The sequence below is a fragment of the Salvia hispanica genome, chromosome 5 (genome assembly GCF_023119035.1).
Source record: "Salvia hispanica cultivar TCC Black 2014 chromosome 5, UniMelb_Shisp_WGS_1.0, whole genome shotgun sequence".
Lineage (NCBI taxonomy): Eukaryota > Viridiplantae > Streptophyta > Magnoliopsida > Lamiales > Lamiaceae > Salvia > Salvia hispanica.
This window is the reverse complement of record NC_062969.1, coordinates 25,547,592-25,564,780: the sequence shown is the minus strand read 5'-3', so window position 1 is coordinate 25,564,780 and position 17,189 is coordinate 25,547,592. Positions and strand designations below refer to the sequence as shown.

The 17,189-nt window shown below is 36.5% G+C and overlaps 3 protein-coding genes and 1 pseudogene across 4 annotated transcripts; 1 reads left to right on the top strand and 3 right to left on the bottom strand.

Moving 5' to 3' along the window:
- The first annotated feature begins 635 nt into the window (after positions 1-635).
- Positions 636-6,506, top strand: LOC125186475 (flap endonuclease 1-like). Its single transcript, XM_048082846.1, has 17 exons — positions 636-707; positions 782-898; positions 1,135-1,193; positions 1,489-1,548; positions 1,629-1,682; positions 1,771-1,819; positions 1,951-1,998; positions 2,744-2,809; positions 3,049-3,099; positions 3,171-3,290; positions 3,400-3,484; positions 4,139-4,220; positions 5,091-5,205; positions 5,291-5,347; positions 5,441-5,487; positions 5,569-5,620; positions 6,199-6,506. Exons 1-17 carry the CDS (start codon positions 696-698, stop codon positions 6,364-6,366), a joined length of 1,242 nt encoding a protein of 413 aa, XP_047938803.1. The 5' UTR covers positions 636-695; the 3' UTR covers positions 6,367-6,506.
- A 216-nt stretch (positions 6,507-6,722) lies between these two features.
- LOC125186401 (heavy metal-associated isoprenylated plant protein 2) lies at positions 6,723-7,361 on the bottom strand. 2 transcript variants are annotated; one of them, XM_048082759.1, is made up of 3 exons: positions 7,269-7,361; positions 7,110-7,188; positions 6,723-7,055 (listed from the first exon to the last, which is right to left on the bottom strand). In XM_048082759.1, the coding sequence occupies exons 1-3, from the start codon at positions 7,278-7,280 to the stop codon at positions 6,775-6,777; spliced, it is 372 nt and encodes a 123-aa protein (XP_047938716.1). In that variant the 5' UTR covers positions 7,281-7,361; the 3' UTR covers positions 6,723-6,774. The 2 variants fall into 2 exon arrangements, with proteins under 2 accessions (XP_047938716.1, XP_047938717.1); XM_048082760.1 differs by having other exon boundaries at positions 7,113-7,188.
- A 927-nt stretch (positions 7,362-8,288) lies between these two features.
- LOC125190738 lies at positions 8,289-10,184 on the bottom strand (annotated as a pseudogene).
- Positions 10,185-11,119: 935 nt separating this feature from the next.
- On the bottom strand, positions 11,120-16,060 carry LOC125187875 (phytochrome A). Its single transcript, XM_048084519.1, has 5 exons — positions 15,703-16,060; positions 13,072-15,115; positions 11,963-12,779; positions 11,583-11,873; positions 11,120-11,444 (listed from the first exon to the last, which is right to left on the bottom strand). Exons 2-5 carry the CDS (start codon positions 15,107-15,109, stop codon positions 11,240-11,242), a joined length of 3,351 nt encoding a protein of 1,116 aa, XP_047940476.1. The 5' UTR covers positions 15,110-15,115; positions 15,703-16,060; the 3' UTR covers positions 11,120-11,239.
- Positions 16,061-17,189: the final 1,129 nt, after the last annotated feature.

Below are 17,189 nucleotides of genomic sequence, written 5' to 3'. Positions count from 1 at the left end.
TCGCTGTTTGAAAATGTGAAATAGTCATTGTTAATTTTTTTAGTGGACTTGAGTTGGGTTGTAGTCAGAAAACTACTTCTGGTAGTGGTATTTTGTTTTGCTCAGAAGAAAAACGAAAATTTGTTTAGGGCAGTGATTATAAGATGTTATGGGCTGAGAATTATTTTATATAATGCTTCCCAAGGGGTTGGGCTTTTAGCTGAATGAAAAAGCTGTGAGCCTGTCTTATTACTGGCATAAATCGTAATTAAGGAACATAAGTCGAGCCCAAGTCTTATTAATTTATAAATCCTTTTTCTTATTTTAAATAATGATTATTTTACTTGATCCAAGATATTATTTTTGATAATTTCGGATCCTAAATTACTAGTTTATTTTATGTTCTAAAAAAGTCGGTGACATTGAAGTGATTTTATGAATAAATATGATCATAAACAAATGAATATAATATGATTTTAGTTCAAAAATATGGAGTATCGTTTAATCTTCAAAATCTCTGAAATCAAATGGGGTGGTCATGAAATTGGACATTGACGGCTAATTTTGAAGGATAAATTAATAATAATAATAATAATAATAATAATAATAATAATAATAATAATAAAATGTTGAGGGATTTCAAAGTACTTCCGTTACCCAACGGCAAGAAGAGTATACAACTCCACATCACTGTTTTTCGGTTTTGCGCAATTCAAATGGGGATAAAGGTATCTATATCGCTTGTTTTCAAGTTTCCTTCGATTGAGCAAACTCTAAACTTACTTCTTTACGGATATCGCAGGGGTTGACGAAGCTGTTGGCGGATAATGCGCCCAACGCCATGAAAGAGCAGAATTTCGAAACCTACTTTGGCCGGGAAATTGCAATTGATGCTAGCATGAGCATATACCAATTCCTTGTAAGCATGGAGTATATCATATCCTGTTTAAAGGATAAATTTCGTATCACTTGCTCACAAATTGCTCTATAGTTTTTGGTATTTTGGTGTATACTGTATGTTTGTAGAACAATTTAAATTACTAATTAGACGCTTAAAACAAGTAAGAAATGCTGAGCGCGCAGTTATAATAAGTTGCAGAGAGAATCTGGGCAATAAGAATTGTATTCGATGGATTTGGTGATTTGTATTTGCAGATTGCTGTTGGAAGACGCGGTACTCAAACACTTACTAATGAAGCTGGCGAAGTCACAAGGTATTCCGACTCTCTAGTCTAGAGAAAAGCAAGTTTTAATCGTCTAAATCCTTATGTATTTCAAATACACAATACAAACGGAAAATGAAATTATTGAATTGGATAGCAGTTGTGCTGGTTTATGTAAAACTGCCCCTTCATGATTCTGAATTTTGAATGCTCGAGGAGGCTGGCTAAATGTTTACTTCTACGTCATTTTTTCTCTTAAATTACATTTTACTCTGAATATCACAATTATTCCAAGTGAATATAGACACTGGTACTGCTGGTAAATCAGTAATTGATATTTCCTTAGTCATTTACAAGGGATGTTGACAAGGACAATCCGACTTTTGGAAGCTGGAATCAAGCCTGTGTATGTTTTCTCACTTTGGTCATGTCACGTTGCAAAGTTTTTTGAGTTTCTTCATAAAATATTGATCTTCATGATGGTAGCTATGTTTTTGATGGTACACCTCCTGATTTGAAGAAAGAAGAGCTTGCAAAGAGGTTTTTTGTACCATTCCCTGTTTCACAGTTTGAACTTCCATTAATTGTTAGATTAATGCATATTAAGATGTTAATATTCCAAATACAGAGTATTAAAAAGGGCTGATGCTACCAATGACCTAAATGATGCACTGAAGGTAGTCTTGATACCTAAAACTTCCTCTTATTCCCCCACTTTATCACTCGTGTCACTTTTGACAATCCCTATCACAGTGTCACCTTTTGCATTTCATAGTTTATAACTGCAGAATACTTTGTGTCATTGCAGGAAGGCAACAAGGAGGATGTCGAAAAATATAGCAAAAGAACAGTAAAAGTGAGTTTATGACAGTAGCATCTTCTTTTGCATAAATGTTCTCTAATAATACCTGCTCTGCCATAAGAAATATGACACCCCATTATATCCCATTTGAATAGGTAGTTTAGAAGTAGAAAAATGTTAAGGAACGAGTTGCTAATCCGTCCTTCCCCTAAAGCTTTGTTAATAAAACTCAACCAAACCATATGCCCTTGACTTAAAGAAGTATTCCAGAGGTTTGCACTTTAATGATAGTAAAAATTCAACCAGACCCTTGATGCAACTGAGATATATTCCCTTGATTGAAGAAAGTATTTCCAGAAGGTTGCACTAGTGTAATAACAAAAAAGTTTAAATTAGTTTTATGGAAGCCAGGCATCACAGTAAACTACATTCTGGTCCCATGAAGTGCAAAGGGACATATACCGCTATATTCCTTTAGAGGCATCATCTATAAGAGTTGCTGTGTTTCTCAGATTAAGAGAAATCATTCAGAAGTATCCAATTTTCCACAAGATGTCACAAGGCTCCAAAGTATGAAAGTCCCACTTAATCATTAGCTGAGTAGCTAGATAGCTTAGTGGCTAATGATAAGTGGATCTAGTTAGTCAGCAAGTGGCTACTCCATTCTCAATGCTGTTTGATGAGATTTCAAATATTTTAATTCTGTCCGTTATAGTTCCTTTGCCTTTCATGTTATTTAATTATCCAAAGTTATGAAGTATTTGAGCTGATTTAGATATTCCATTTTTGGTCAATACAGGCCACTAATCAGCATTATGAGGACTGCAAAAAACTTCTTAGGCTTATGGGTGTGCCTGTGGTTGAGGTGATCCTAAGAATGATTTCATAACTCTTTAGTTTCATAGAGGTCGTAGCTCTACATGAAATATGCTTCATATTTCATGTAGAGGACTGCAAAAAGCTTCTTAGGCTTATGGTGTGTCTGTGGTTGAGCTGATCCTAAGCATGATTTTGTAACTCTACATGAAATATGCTTCTTGAGTAATCTTTTCTTCTAGAAGAGAAATTTTCACTTCCATGATAACAGTTTCTTTGATCACTCAGGCTCCTTGCGAAGCAGAAGCACAGTGTGCTGCACTTTGCAAAGAAGGCAAAGTATGTATATTGTTTTTCATGATTGTATGTATATCGTCAACTTATAATTCTTAACTCTTTTTGCACATAAGGTGTATGCTGTTGCCTCTGAGGATATGGATTCCCTGGCTTTTGGGGCTCCCCGATTTCTCCGTCATTTGATGTGTCCTACCTCCAAAAGGATCCCTGTGGTAGAATTTAAAGTGTCAAAGGTATTAATGCTGTCCTGGTTGTGCCAAATTTTTGATGTGATTATTCTTTTCCTATCTCTTTGTTTCCATTTCTTTTCCTTTCTCCTTCCAGTTTTTTTTCAATTGACAGGTTTTGGAAGAATTGAACCTTACTATGGATCAGTTTATTGATCTTTGCATACTCTCTGGTTGTGATTATTGTGAGAGTATTAAAGGTAATGTTGCTTTCTCAGCTGTTTTCGTTGTCGAGGGAGCTGTATATAAAGCAAAAAATTGTAGAGAAGGGTTAGCAGTTTCCTTTTTGAGCAATTGATATTTTTTCTAGGTATTTCCAATAAGCTCAGTTATGCTAATATTGAGGATGGAAATCTAGCTCATGTAATAGAAATTAATAGTGGTTGGGTATCATACAACAATTGCTTAATAAACTGTCGTAGGCATGAAGAACAATTCTCTCTCAGGCATAGTTCCACAGCCTGACCGGAGTGATCTCCTGCTTTTTCTTGCTTTTTTTTCAGTACTTTGTCAAATAAAACAACACTTCATTTTATATGTATTGTTACTCATCACTTTATCAAAATCTCTGTAAATTGTGGAGAATCTTTCTTGTTCGTTTGACAAAAGGTTGTCCCTAGAGTTTGTAGAGTTGTATATTTTTGGCCTAGTGGGTAGATTTGGATAGAATATTCACACACATCCTATAATTATGTACTAAAAGTTAGGTTCGCTCATTCATTGTAAAGGGTGTGTAATGGGGGCTTATTTGTGCTTCCGATGAATTTACAGCTACATGTAGTTCTCTGTATGTGTACTCTACTGTGATGTTTATACTTCCACTCACATCAGTGCCTAAGCTTCTTTTTCTTCAGGGATTGGAGGGCTAACTGCTTTGAAATTAATCCGCCAGTATGGCTCACTAGAGCACATTCTTGAGAACATAAATAAAGAAAGGTGCTTGTTTTGTCCGTATATGTATCATGGTTTCTTAGTTCCATGAATTTAAGTGAAAAAAATCATTATTGCTGCTTCTCACCAATCCCACATCTCACTTCTATATGGGAGTTAAGTTTGAGATAACCTGTTCTTCCAAGGATGTAGGAACTATTAACATTTTGTGTCGAAGAGATGTATCCTGAGCACATTGTCAAGTTTATTGTGATTGTGACTCAATAAGAGCCATATAACTATCTTAGGTTCAGAAGATAAATTGATGGCAAGATATAAAGATTTTATAGCTATAATTGTCATTTATCTGGTTACAGCACTTCAATTTTCCCCATCTATCCTGTATAGATGTGGATACAATGAATTCTTACAGCAATCCATCATATCCATTTTTTTTTGTTTTTCATATAATTCTTACAAGTATAGTATCATAAATTTTCTCTTACATTAATTTTCTCTTACAAGTATTAGTTGATCCTAAGATTGCAAATATGCTAATGATCTATATTATGACATCAAATTCGGTTTACTAATCAATGGAGGTTACTTTTAGTTTTTTCTCTGTTCTTGTCACATATTCATGGATGCAATTTCTTGAAATTATCAAATACCATTTGCCTATGCTTTATGGAAGGAGTTTTTCGACGTTTGATAATTGTATGTTTATTCTTTTTATTAATAAAGGTAGGTAAATTGGTGCACTCAATATTATCCAAGAGAAATTATGTGTCATTTTAAAATTGCTGACTATAGAGTATTATTCTAAAGCTATTGAAGTGCATAAACTGCAGGGAAATTTTTGGTTTTTTTCTTGTTGTGATTATAGCTTTTTTTTTTTTTATTATACTGCTGAAATATTTGGAATATGTTGTACAGATACCAAATACCATTTGATTGGCCATATCAGGATATGCGAAAGCTCTTTAGGGAACCATCAGTTTTGACTGACTATGATAAACTTGAGCTAAAGTGGACAGATCCAGATGAAGAAGTAATTAATTTTGTGAAATTTTTAGTTTGTCTGGTTGTTTTCCTGTATGGAAATTTGATGGTGAATTGTTTGTATTGTCGTCTAGGGTCTGGTCAGATTTTTGGTAAATGAGAATACTTTCAACATAGACAGAATAAGTAAGGTATGTGTTCTTGTATCATAGCTCTTTTTCCATTTCAATTCTCTACCATCAGCACATATGAACTTTTTAAGTAAATCCATTTTTTATGTTTAGGCAATTAAAAAGACCAGAACTGCCATGCACAAGTTGCCCCAGAACTGGTATTAGTCCCTAGAATAAGAGAACGATGTTAATTAGCACATTCAATATATTACCACTTCTGGACTAAATTTCTGTAACAGGTCAGAATCACATTCCAAACCAGTTGGTATCTCTCTACCTGCTAAAGTGGAGGTACAACCTTTTTTCTGTTGCATTGTCAAGATCTTGCTTGCAGGCCAGAATTAAGATGACTACTAGTATAGGTTGGACTTGCTATTGTTTGCTGGCCTGAACTAATTTGGTTTATCACATAGAGATTGTCTTGTAGCTAGCTCTTGTGATTTTGGTCCTTTGCTGGAAGTTCCAAATATATACTCATATTTCCATTCCACTTTACATTAGTTCACTAAAGACATTATTTCCCTATAGACAGTATCATATAGACACTCATGTATATCAGAATGACAGTGGTAAAAGCGCATATCAAGTCTATATGGTCGTACATGATCTTAAGTAGACATCATTTAGTCAGTATGCGCTTTTGACAGTAAGCACATATTTTAAGATGCTTTAGGATGAGATTGGAAATCATATAGACAGTGACTGCAAGTTGGACGGTGTTTATCATTTTGGAGACTTATTACAGACAGTGATTTTCAACCTTAGCATCTTAAAATATGTGCTTAATCATTTTATCGTATGCGCTTTTATGGTCAAGTTTAATACATGAATCTAGACAGTTAAAAATGATTTTTGGTACTTGTGGACAGGTTGCTAGATGCATTCTTGCAGTTCCACGGCGAGCAATGAAGCCGGTGATGCTCCCGCTTGGAGCATCCCGCTTGGAGCATCCCAGGCCTAAGGGTGTTGTCTGCATGAGCCCCCCACCTGTGGGATATGCACACAAAGCACTCCATGCACAAAATTTAAAAGTTTAGCAGTGCAAACTTCACGATTAACCTTATGTGCTATAACATCACTTTGCTGTGATTGAATTTAAGTTAATAGCAGTAGTATGTCTAGAACTTTTTACAGGCAAAAGTTGATCCGGTCCTAACATGGATGACCCTAGTTTAAATCTTCTGCGTTAATTTTCGACTTTTACCAATTTATTACGTACTCAATTAAAAACATTGATTTATATCTTCCGATCATAGTTAATGGAATAAATCTTCACCAAATATTTATTGGAACTTATTTATATGCAAATTGCTAAAACGTCGCTTGGAGTTAGTTAATACTAGTATACTAATAAAGCAAGCGGAGTTGATGAGTACAGCCAGACAAACTTTTACCAAATATGTTGAAAATTATCATTAAACAATACGTTTATGTTTGGCTTATCTTTAGAGAATAGAACAAAATGCACTATCGTATTCGTAGGTAGTATCGTAAGTCACTGCGACAAGCTGGCATTGGGCACGAGACACGTCCGGCACTGGCGTTGGCTGCAGCGGCTTCTTCGGATCATCAACAGGTTTGGGATCGGGTTTCTTAGGTGGTCCAACGCTTGTAATATCGGCCGAATAACCAGCTTTTCTGATCGCCGTCGCTACGGCGACGGGATCCACGTTCCCCACAACAGTTAGCTGTCCTTTCTCAGCATCAACTTTGAGCACATCCACACCTGCGCAATTTCCTTTGTCATTAATCATACTAATGTGGAGTTCGGTTGTGCAACTACCTGTAAGCTTCGCAACTGCTTTAAGAATTCTAATTCGGCATTTCTGGTTGCTAATGCTCACACTCAGCTCAATTTCCTGAAATAGTATACGTAAATATATATATAAACAAATTAACTTCTTTTCCATCTATAAATTAAATGAGTTGCGTCACATACCTTGGCGCTCATGATCCAAATTTCTGTATATACATATATATTGTTGGAGTTGGAGATGACTTCAAAATCTAGGCTTTTGGTTCTCTTAATAACTGACAAGTGATGAGGATTGAATACATTAAAATTTGTGTCCGGTCGCGTGTGAATTGTGAGAGATTTAAAATATTACACTTAATCTAGTTAATTGCTTTTTAGTACGGTTTAAACTTTATAAATAATAATATTTCTGACCGGTGCCACCAAATATTCCCGAAAATGTCAAGTGAAATCCTTCATAGTAGTTTTTTAAAGCTAGTGCGAAGAATCTTTGTTAGGAAGCCAATAAAGGAAAATAATTTAAATAATTCTTTTAGAGTTCTAGTACTCCATAAAATAAAGGGGTAACTGTTTTTAAAGTCGTCAACTTTTCATGAATTCCAATTTTTTCCACAAACTTTAAAAAGTTCGTGTAATGTCATGAACTTTATTGTTGATTGTCATTTTCCCATATCAGGTTTTCCAGTCTGATTCAAACTGTTAGTTTCCTATTAAAACAATGTCCAAATTCTTTTTTCTTACTATCGTTATCTTCGTCTTTGAAATAGCTTCGCGTGGGTACCTTGTACGCCTCAATCGGAACTCGGATGAAGAAGTTATGGCCATTTGATGAAGGCTGCGACCTTTGTGCGACCTTGTACCATCATAATAGTCATAACTTCTTCATCCGAGTTCCGATTGAGGCGTACAAGGTACCCACAAGAAGCTATTTCAAAGACGAAGATAATGATAGTAAGATAAAAGAATTTGGACATTGTCTTAATAGGAAACAAACAATTTGAATCAGACCGAAAAACTTGACATGAGAAAATGACAACCGACAATAAAGTTTGTGACATTACACGAACTTTTTAAAGTTCGTGAGAAAAACCGGAATTCGTAGAAAGTTGGTGACTTTAAAAGCAATTACCCCTAAAATAAAATATGACTCCATGGACTCCAATAACTCAATTGCACTATATTAAATAGCTAGAAAATTAGATATAACGGAATTTTATTACTTAATTTTTTATCACATTAATAAAGTCAATGTTACCTACACATTATTTATCACTACTAATCAATAATTATACGCAAAAACACAAACACAAGTACTCCATAATTAATAAGTTTATCAACTCTTTGGTGCAAACTTGGACTTAATCTTGTCAACCTCCTTAGTGCCAACCTGAAACGCCTTGGTGAGCACATTATCCGGTAGCGGCGGTGTGGCAGCGAACAATGTCGCAGCGATGGACTGCGTCCCGGGAGCTGGCTATTGAAGGCGGCGGGGGAGTCGCCGTTGTTCTTCTGGAAGTGCACTAGGCCTTTAGGGAAAACGAAAATCTCTCCTTCCTTGATGGATTTGGAGATGAGGACGTTGGCGGTGGTGATGAAGCCGACGTCGAGTTCTCCTTTGAGGACGAACACGACCTCGGTGGCGCGTGGGCCAGGGAGACGCCGAGTGGGTTGAGGCCCGGGATTTTCTGGACGTTGGCGCCGCTGACGGCTGACCCGCTGGAGGTGTTGGTGGCGCCGGGTTTGGCTAAGCCACCGGAGAAGAAGTCCTCCGCTGTCACGTTTGACTTGCACGAATATCCGTTTAGCTTCAACTCTGTTTACAAGAACATAACAAATTTTCATTTCATTGTAGACTATATTTATTTATCCATAAATTGTAGATCAATTACAAATGAACGTACAGTCTAAGGCAAGAGAATTTGAATATTAAGAGCATGATGGAAATTGAACTCATTTCTGTTTAAATTATTTAAATTCATTGGTGATATACATATATATATATATATATATAGGGGTGCGTTAAAATAACAACACTCTTAAGACACTGTGACACCATGCTAGACTGCAATATTACAAATCATCAAGTGTGTCACAAATCATTGAACGGAGGCAGCATGAAAAAAAATGAAGAAATGATTTGAACACTAATAAAATAATACATCCGTTCCATATAATTTATCACCATTTGATCCGTCACGGATTTTAAAAAATGTAATAGAACGTGAGTTGAAAAAGTTAGTGGCATGTGAGTCTTATTTTTATATACTATTAAATAAAATGTGAGGGAAAATAAGTTAGTGGAATTTAGAGTCCACTACCAAAAATAGTAAAATTGAAGGTGACAAATTTTTAAAAACGAATGAAAATGTAAATAAGTGATAAATTTTCAGGAATGGATGAGTAATTAAAAGGAAATGTGACATCTTGATCGTAATCTGACTCGAACGGATTAGTGGCATGTGAGTCTTAACGAATGATCGTAATCTGACTCGAACCTAAGCTGAAATTATATGACACAAACCCAATGATTCCGTGCGTTTTTAATTGCAGCATTGACGTAGATAAATGTTACTCCCTCCGTCCCATAGTAGATGTAATTGACACGAGATTTTAGGAGGTGTTGTTTTGTGCGTTAAGTGGAAAGAGAAAATAATATATTTATATTAATGTGAGAGATAACATTTTCCAAAAAAGGAAATGTGACATCTTTTGTATGACATCTACTAGGGGACGGAGGGAGTACTATTAGACTGGAGATTAAATAAGAAATTATTGAGAATTTAATTATAATCATAAAATAGATTAAAATGGATAAGTACCAGAAGTGAGATCAGCAACACAAATATCTTGAAGCAAGTCTGGATCGGCAAATACTCTGCTGCAAAGCATCACAACAGCCACAGCTGCCATCATTCTATACATAACCGCAGCAGCCATGCTTGCAAACTAAAAAGAAAAAGATAACTCTGTGTGTGTTTTTGAGAGAGCGAATGAAAAACTATTGAAGAAAAAGAAACAAAACACGCATTCGTATTGCAAAAGTAAGGCACTCGAATGTTTAAATTTCATTTTCACATCTTTGAATATATATTGAAATGTCATAATATGAAGTTCAATTAAAACCTAAATGTTAGGAGTTGGTATATATATCTAAATTCTAATCACAAATGCTTTCTTTGAAAAGATTAAAGAATGCTAACTAATGGAGTAAAATTCAAGGTTACGTATTTACGAAATTAAAGTTCGGTGTATTTAAATGGCAAATATTGCATTTGATTCTACCACGAAAGTGACACATAAGAACGATCAAAGACTTGATTTTAAAGCAAAATAAATTGTGAAAAGAAAATGACATGGTATCTTTGCAAGCACACATATAGTATGTAATATTAGATAAATACCTTATTTCTAAATATTATTTGATGATTAGGTAAAGCAAAAAGTTGGTGAATTTTCTAATCTTTGTCGTTTTGCTTAATCGTTACACCCACAACATTTATTAGTTTAACTCTAAAGTCTACACTGATTATGATCAATTGTGAAGGAAGTATGCGGTGTGCATCCTCACGATCATTCATCAAATATGGCACGACTTATATGGAGTGTTATATTATGGTCATTATATGGGTGATATCATTATCCTAGCTAAAATATAACATTGAATCATAAAGACAGACATGTACGTAGGAGCATTAGCATCCGAAATTGAATTTTATTAATTAGAACTAATCATTTTTTTCTCTCTTATATAAAAATATCTCAAAACCTTGAATTCATATAATATTTTTATTCAAATTATTTTTTTATAAAACATATTGTACTATATATTGAACTAAAAGGTAAAGTAATTTTTATAAAAATTCTAATACTGATAGAAATTTAACTAGTAATAGTAATTTTTATTTGAATTTTCATATATTTCGAAAAACAGCAAACATGCCCTAATCCATCCAAGTTAACCATTTTCAAGATAAGACAAAAGCTAATAAGTCAAAATGAAAAAAAAAAAAAGCAATCATAATAAAGTTCACACAGAACCAGAAACAGTTGTTAGATTTGGCAACGAAACTTAAGCTTATATAAAGGTTTTCCAAGAGGGCATAAAAACAGAAGCTTGAAATGCAACACTTGATAGGAAAACATCATGCTATAGCTTATGAGTTGTTAGAAATGGCAAGCTCGAGGGATATTATGAAGGTGGATCTTCCAGCTTCCCTCAGATACTGAACGTCGCCATTCATTAGCTTCACTAGTTTTCTGCTGATAAAGAGGCTGATGCCCTCATCAGATGCATCCACGTCGTCCCCAAACATCTGGTTCAGCACTTGTTGGGGCACTCCTCCGCCGCTCTGTGTTATCCTGCCATGCCAACAACCATATTACCAAGAATTCATTTCAAGACATTTAATCAATTCAAAATGTATCAAAACTCAAATGGAATGGTCCTAGTAACACAGCTCTATTCATGGAAGCAGAATCGACACGTTTAAATTGTACCTGAACTCCAAATGGCCAAGCTGAATGGTTTTTCCTATGGAGTCTTTAGTCAAGGAGGCAGCAATGCCTAGTTGACCTCCGTTTGGTGTGTAAGTAACTGAAATAAGAAGAAAAGCAGCTAGGATCTGCTGAAGTCTCAAACTGTCGCCATATAGCGTTTCTGTAGAGAGGTTAGGAGCCAAGTCATCAACTATAGTAATACCCTTCCCATTGCTCTTAATCATCACTTGACTAATGGCAGCGATCAAGACCTCGTGCAGCTTAAACTCCACCATTTCCAGATCTAAGTACCTGAAAAGGTATCAATGACACATTTCAAAATATATCAACAAGCAAATCCAATTGATGAAACACTAATGGTTATGTATTAGCTAACATACCCCTCAATTATATGGTCAAGATCTGTATCGTCCAGAACTTTGTTCATCTGGCGCTGGCAGTGAAGACTAGTACGCAGAAGGTTTTTCTGCTCATCATCCAGATTAGTTCCTTCCATCATCTTCCTCGAAAATATAATCCCAGAAAGAGGATTCCTGATCTCCTTTCTGATGTAAGACAGAACTTTTAATCTTTTCAATGCAGTTTGTTCTGATAGGCGTTGAACATGGAGCGCTTGCTGTAGCTCTTGACTAGCCAGCTGTAAGAAACAGAACACTCCAGTTACTGCACCCTCTGCATCGAGCTTCTTGCTAACACACAGTAGGCATTCTACATACTTTCCACTCCTTGAAAAAAACCCAAATGGTATTTTTTCATTATCTTGGCCAGTCACCGCGTTGTTCAGCACAATCCCAAGGTTCACATAAGCCTCTTGATTCTTGAGACGGCAGCAAGCTGTGTTCGTCCCAAATACCTCACCCATGAGCATTTTATTAATCACGTCGTCCCTAGTCCACCCAGATACTTTAGTCATAGCAGCATTCCACTCGGAACACCAGCCAAACTCATCTGTCCCAAATATAGGTGGGATCAATGGGTTAGGATTTTGAACGATAGCTTTGTACTCTCCTTCGATTCTTGTGAACTTGTCCATCATACTCTTCTGGGCTGTTATGTCCTGAGCAATAAAACACACTCCCACTACGTTCTCCTTCACATCCCTGCTAGCACAAGCATTTACAACTAAGCTGACTGGACCAGACTCACTTCTTTCCCCGTGCGTTTTGATCTCGAAATGCACGTTTCGCTCTTCTTCACCTGAACAAAATGAAAAATGGTTCATAATTCTGTTACTATGGTAAAAGTGTGTATTCTTACAATTTTGATATACCCATATTATACAGAGTATGTAGGTTTTACTCATTTTTTATTTAAGATGAGAATTCTTTGGCATCTACACTTACTAAAGTAGTGATAATACTATAATTTAACATATAATTGTGCCACATCGTACCATTTAGCTAGCATAAAAATTGTAAAAACTATATCTTGTAACAGACCTTATGCAAATGCAACACATACTATCTTCAATAACATAGTTATGACATACCTTTAAGCGCCAGTTCCAACATGGAACTCACTCTATCAGCTGAAGAATCTTCCAGGAGAGAAAGAAAATGCTGGCCAATTGCTTTTTCAACGGGAAGACCAGTTAAATCTGCGATCTTGGTATTCCAGCCATTCACCATACCATCTACATCAACAGCCAATATAGGCACTGAGGCAGTTTCAATCAGTCGAACCATCTCAGAGGTCACAGCTTCAAGCTCCTGTATCCCATCGATTTGAAGGTCATTAAGCTGTGTATGGATAGCCTTGGTGTATGAACTCGTATTCTCCGCATCCTTGAAAGAGTTTCTTAGGATAAGCTGCAAAGAGTGGATTGCATCCATCTCATAATCCTTCCATGGTAGACTCCTTGTCTTGACAACTTCAAGGAATGCCTTGAACGACGATCTTGGATGCATCTTCCTACCATCATCCTTGTCATCTGGTTCGTGCTTTGCGCCTCCCCAACGAATCTCAGCTGCAGTGTGTGATCTAAACCAGAAAAGCCAGTCCTTGTCGGTTATCTTAACAGCTGCCATTCCACAAATTGCATCACCTAGGGCCAGAGCACCTGGAAAAGCAGCATCATACAAGCTGTCCGTACTCAAGCCTGTCGAGTCCCTGTGGTACTCATCAAGCCACGAAACTATATCCCGAATCTGAAAGTCGCTTGGCGTCAGCCCCAGCCTATATTTCTTGTTCTTGTACATCAGGGCAGCACCATCACATTTGACAAGATCCATTACGTTGGGGCTCTGGGATACAATGCCCAACGGTGCATCACGCAACAACATATCACACAAGAGCGTCTGAGTTCTTAGAATGTTCTTCTCCAGCATCTGACTTTCAAGCTCCAACTCCTTGTTAACATGAATTGCAAAAACTTGAGTAAGAAACTCACAAGCATATCGGAGAGGGAAGGGGACGAATCTGGGGCTTGTGTGATGGCAAACCACCAGTCCCCAAAGCCTTTTCCTCTTCTCCGGATGTGTAGAATCAGAGCCCTCTTCATCACCCTCGTTGACTACAATCGACATTACCAAAGATGCTATTGAATTCATGTTCTCCATGTATTGCAAATGGCAACTGTGAGGGGCTCTGAGCGTCGAGCCACACAATGTCAGCTCAAGGGGGAGGTTCGCATCCTGAACCACTGTCACATGATTAGCTCGACAATCACATATCATCCGGACCTTGTTCTTCATAAACAGAAACCGAGCAGCTTGAGGTATATCCGTAGCAGGATAATGTAAGCCCACATAAGGTTCGAGGCCAGGCTTCCTGATCTCCGTAAACACCTCACCATGATCATCTTCATGAAACTTATAGATCATCACCCTGTCATAACCAGTGAGTTCAAAGACTTCCTGTGCCATGGTATCACAGAGTCGTTCTATGCTCCCACTAGGCAAAGATTGCAAACGCGTAATAGCTTTGGCTGCCAGCTTATACGACTGCAGTGCCCCCGCAGCAGTCATAGGGACCTCATGAGGCTTCACAGGCTCAAAATCAATAATTAAGCTACCTGTGACTCTATGGATTATGGCATAAAACGGTTTCCCGGAAGTCTTGCAGTGAACCAAAATAGGGTTTAGAAGCGAAACCTCACCAAAACCTAAAGCCTTCTGCAATGCTGCAGCACTCGGAGCAGTAAAAACACTCCTGATATCAGATCCAATGCCAAGAACTGGGTGGTCGCCTACACTTGGAACAGCGTGACTCACCATTGTGAGCATTTCAGGAGCATTTTCACTATAGGCAATCACTCGGAATGTTTTCTCATCAAGGGCCAACAGACACCCAAATGGCTGTATCTGCTTCCCCTTCTGTATCTGATGAAGGTAAGCCGTGGTAACCTTATCAGACCTGGGCCTCTCCTGCACGTTTGTAACACGCACAGAGGTCGAATAATCAAACGAACTGCCTGATTCTTCAAAGTCCGCATGGAGCTTCGCATCCACGGACGTCTGTGCAATTACCCGAGCACTATGCCTCGACCGGGCAGAGTTTGTCGAAGACTGGCCACGCTGTGCAGACATATTTATCTGATAGCAAAAGGAAACAATAAATTGTAAAAACAACAAGACACAGCCATTTAGGAGTATTTGTTACTACTATGTTATTTCCAGCAAACCCTCACTTTAGACTCAATCTTCAACAGTGCATACAACCTACTACTACAGATACAGTGTCTATTCATGACCTAGAGCCATTAAAATTAATATACCAAACTCAACGAGATCAACTTCCGCAATACAGTCTAAGGAAATTGAACAAGAATTTATACTAAATGACTATACTATGCAGAGTAAAACATCACAAAATCATTCTAGTTTAGAACGAATAACAATTGATTCTCTAGGAAATAAGCATATCAACTCATCTAATTTCAAGTCTCAGTATATATCTATCTATCTCAAGTTGGTAATGATCGAAAGAAAAATTGCAACACAAACGATTTCAATATCACACAGTCACAATCAATCAACCTGCATGCTGAGCTCAAAAACAAACTAACCGTCTAATTCAGAAAGCAAACAACAAGTTGAAATTCCAAAACCCTTCTCAACTCGAGCAGGAATTAGTCTCAATTTATTTCTACCCAACCAAGAGAGAAAGTAGAAACACTGACCTTTTCGATGAGAAGTCGAGAATCAAGATGAAATTATAAATCAATTACTCGAACACCTCAAAAAGAAAATCGAATTCCCCTATGGGCTATGGTTTCAGTTTCAGCCCAATGAAATCAAAGTTCCAGCATGAGCTCCAATATCTAGCTCTTCCCGCTCTCCTCCCAAAGTATTGATCAGTTCACCGCCATTCTGTGCTGCCAAAAATAGGGGCCACCAGCACCCCCCTCAATTCATGCCCCCTAGCGCAGAATCAGAGAGCCCACCATTTGCAATAAACAAATACTATATATTTGCGTATATTATATTTCATGGTGCGGGAATTGCATTTACCAAAGTCGAAGCAGTAGCAAAAGACCAACTCCTCCCACTCCATACCACGTGAATTTGTATGCCTCTTTCTATATATATACAATTTTATATTACCTGTGTTCCTCGATGGGAGAGATAAAGACAGTTATATTTCCAGAAATAACCATTGACAGTTGGGCCGCACTCCTTATTTAATTAATCCATTCTGCTAATTATTTCATTACTATTCCACTACTATACTCTATTACTTTATGTATTTTCATGATTAAAAAAAACAAATATAGGTGATGAAATTAATGAGATACGGATTGCACATGATTTCGGTTAAATATGATGACAACCCACCAAAAAAGGAAATTGTAGACATTCGGCTTCCTCGTGCAAATATTTCTCAGCATTTATCTTTATAAAATTTAATTTAATTTGCTAGATGTAGTAGCATTAGTTTTCATTTACAAAATTTTAATTACATTTGTGAATATATACTCATAAATTTCAATTTTTAAATTTAGTTAGGTTTATCAAAAATGACTTCAATTAATTGAGTAAGTAAATAACTAGGAGATGGGGTATTTGTCTGCTGCGAGCGACTCCAATATATTAGTAAATTAATAAAAAAAATTGAGAAGATTGTTTGGTAGGACCTCTGATCTGCAGTGGATAAGTATAAAATAAGGATTCGTTTTATATGAGTAATAATTTGATTAAATGCTTCGAACTAATTAAATGAAATCTTAAACTGATAAGGTCAAATTAAATCTAACAAGCACCGTATTCTAACTTTAAAACTTAACTTTGAAAGTTCAAAGTCTGAATTGATTGGTAACAATATAATCGATGTGTAAATAAAATTTCTGAAATGAAGTCTAGAGTTTAGGTAGATTTCTTTTGAAAATAATATACTACACCCAATTAAGCCGGATATTTGACTAAGGTTAGAAGGCAATTATTAATGAGTCAATGTAGGAATTAATTATTTATCAGCTTGTGACATGTATTTTACTTTCTATATAGAAATGTGGTGTGGTGAATTAATGGCATTAAATATTTAGAAGGGATAAGAGAGTGAAAAAGGTTAGATGTGTCCATGCCTCAACTAAGTCCAAAATGTTATGGACGTCACATGGAAGCCGCGTGGTTGTCACACCTATACATGTATTTTTATTGAGTACTTATA

Coding starts and splice junctions, on each gene's coding strand:
- LOC125186475 (XM_048082846.1), top strand. Junction 1,820..1,950: donor ACCTAAATGATGCACTGAAG/GTAGTCTTGATA, acceptor GTGTCATTGCAG/GAAGGCAACAAGGAGGATGT. Junction 5,488..5,568: donor CACAAGTTGCCCCAGAACTG/GTATTAGTCCCT, acceptor TTTCTGTAACAG/GTCAGAATCACATTCCAAAC.
- LOC125186401 (XM_048082759.1), bottom strand. Junction 7,056..7,109: donor AGTTGCGAAGCTTACAGGTA/GTTGCACAACCG, acceptor GAAATTGCGCAG/GTGTGGATGTGCTCAAAGTT.
- LOC125187875 (XM_048084519.1), bottom strand. CDS start 15,109: ATGTCTGCACAGCGTGGCCAGTCTTCGACAAACTCTGCCCGGTCGAGG. Junction 12,780..13,071: donor GTTGGAACTGGCGCTTAAAG/GTATGTCATAAC, acceptor CATTTTGTTCAG/GTGAAGAAGAGCGAAACGTG. Junction 11,445..11,582: donor CTTGGCCATTTGGAGTTCAG/GTACAATTTAAA, acceptor TTGGCATGGCAG/GATAACACAGAGCGGCGGAG.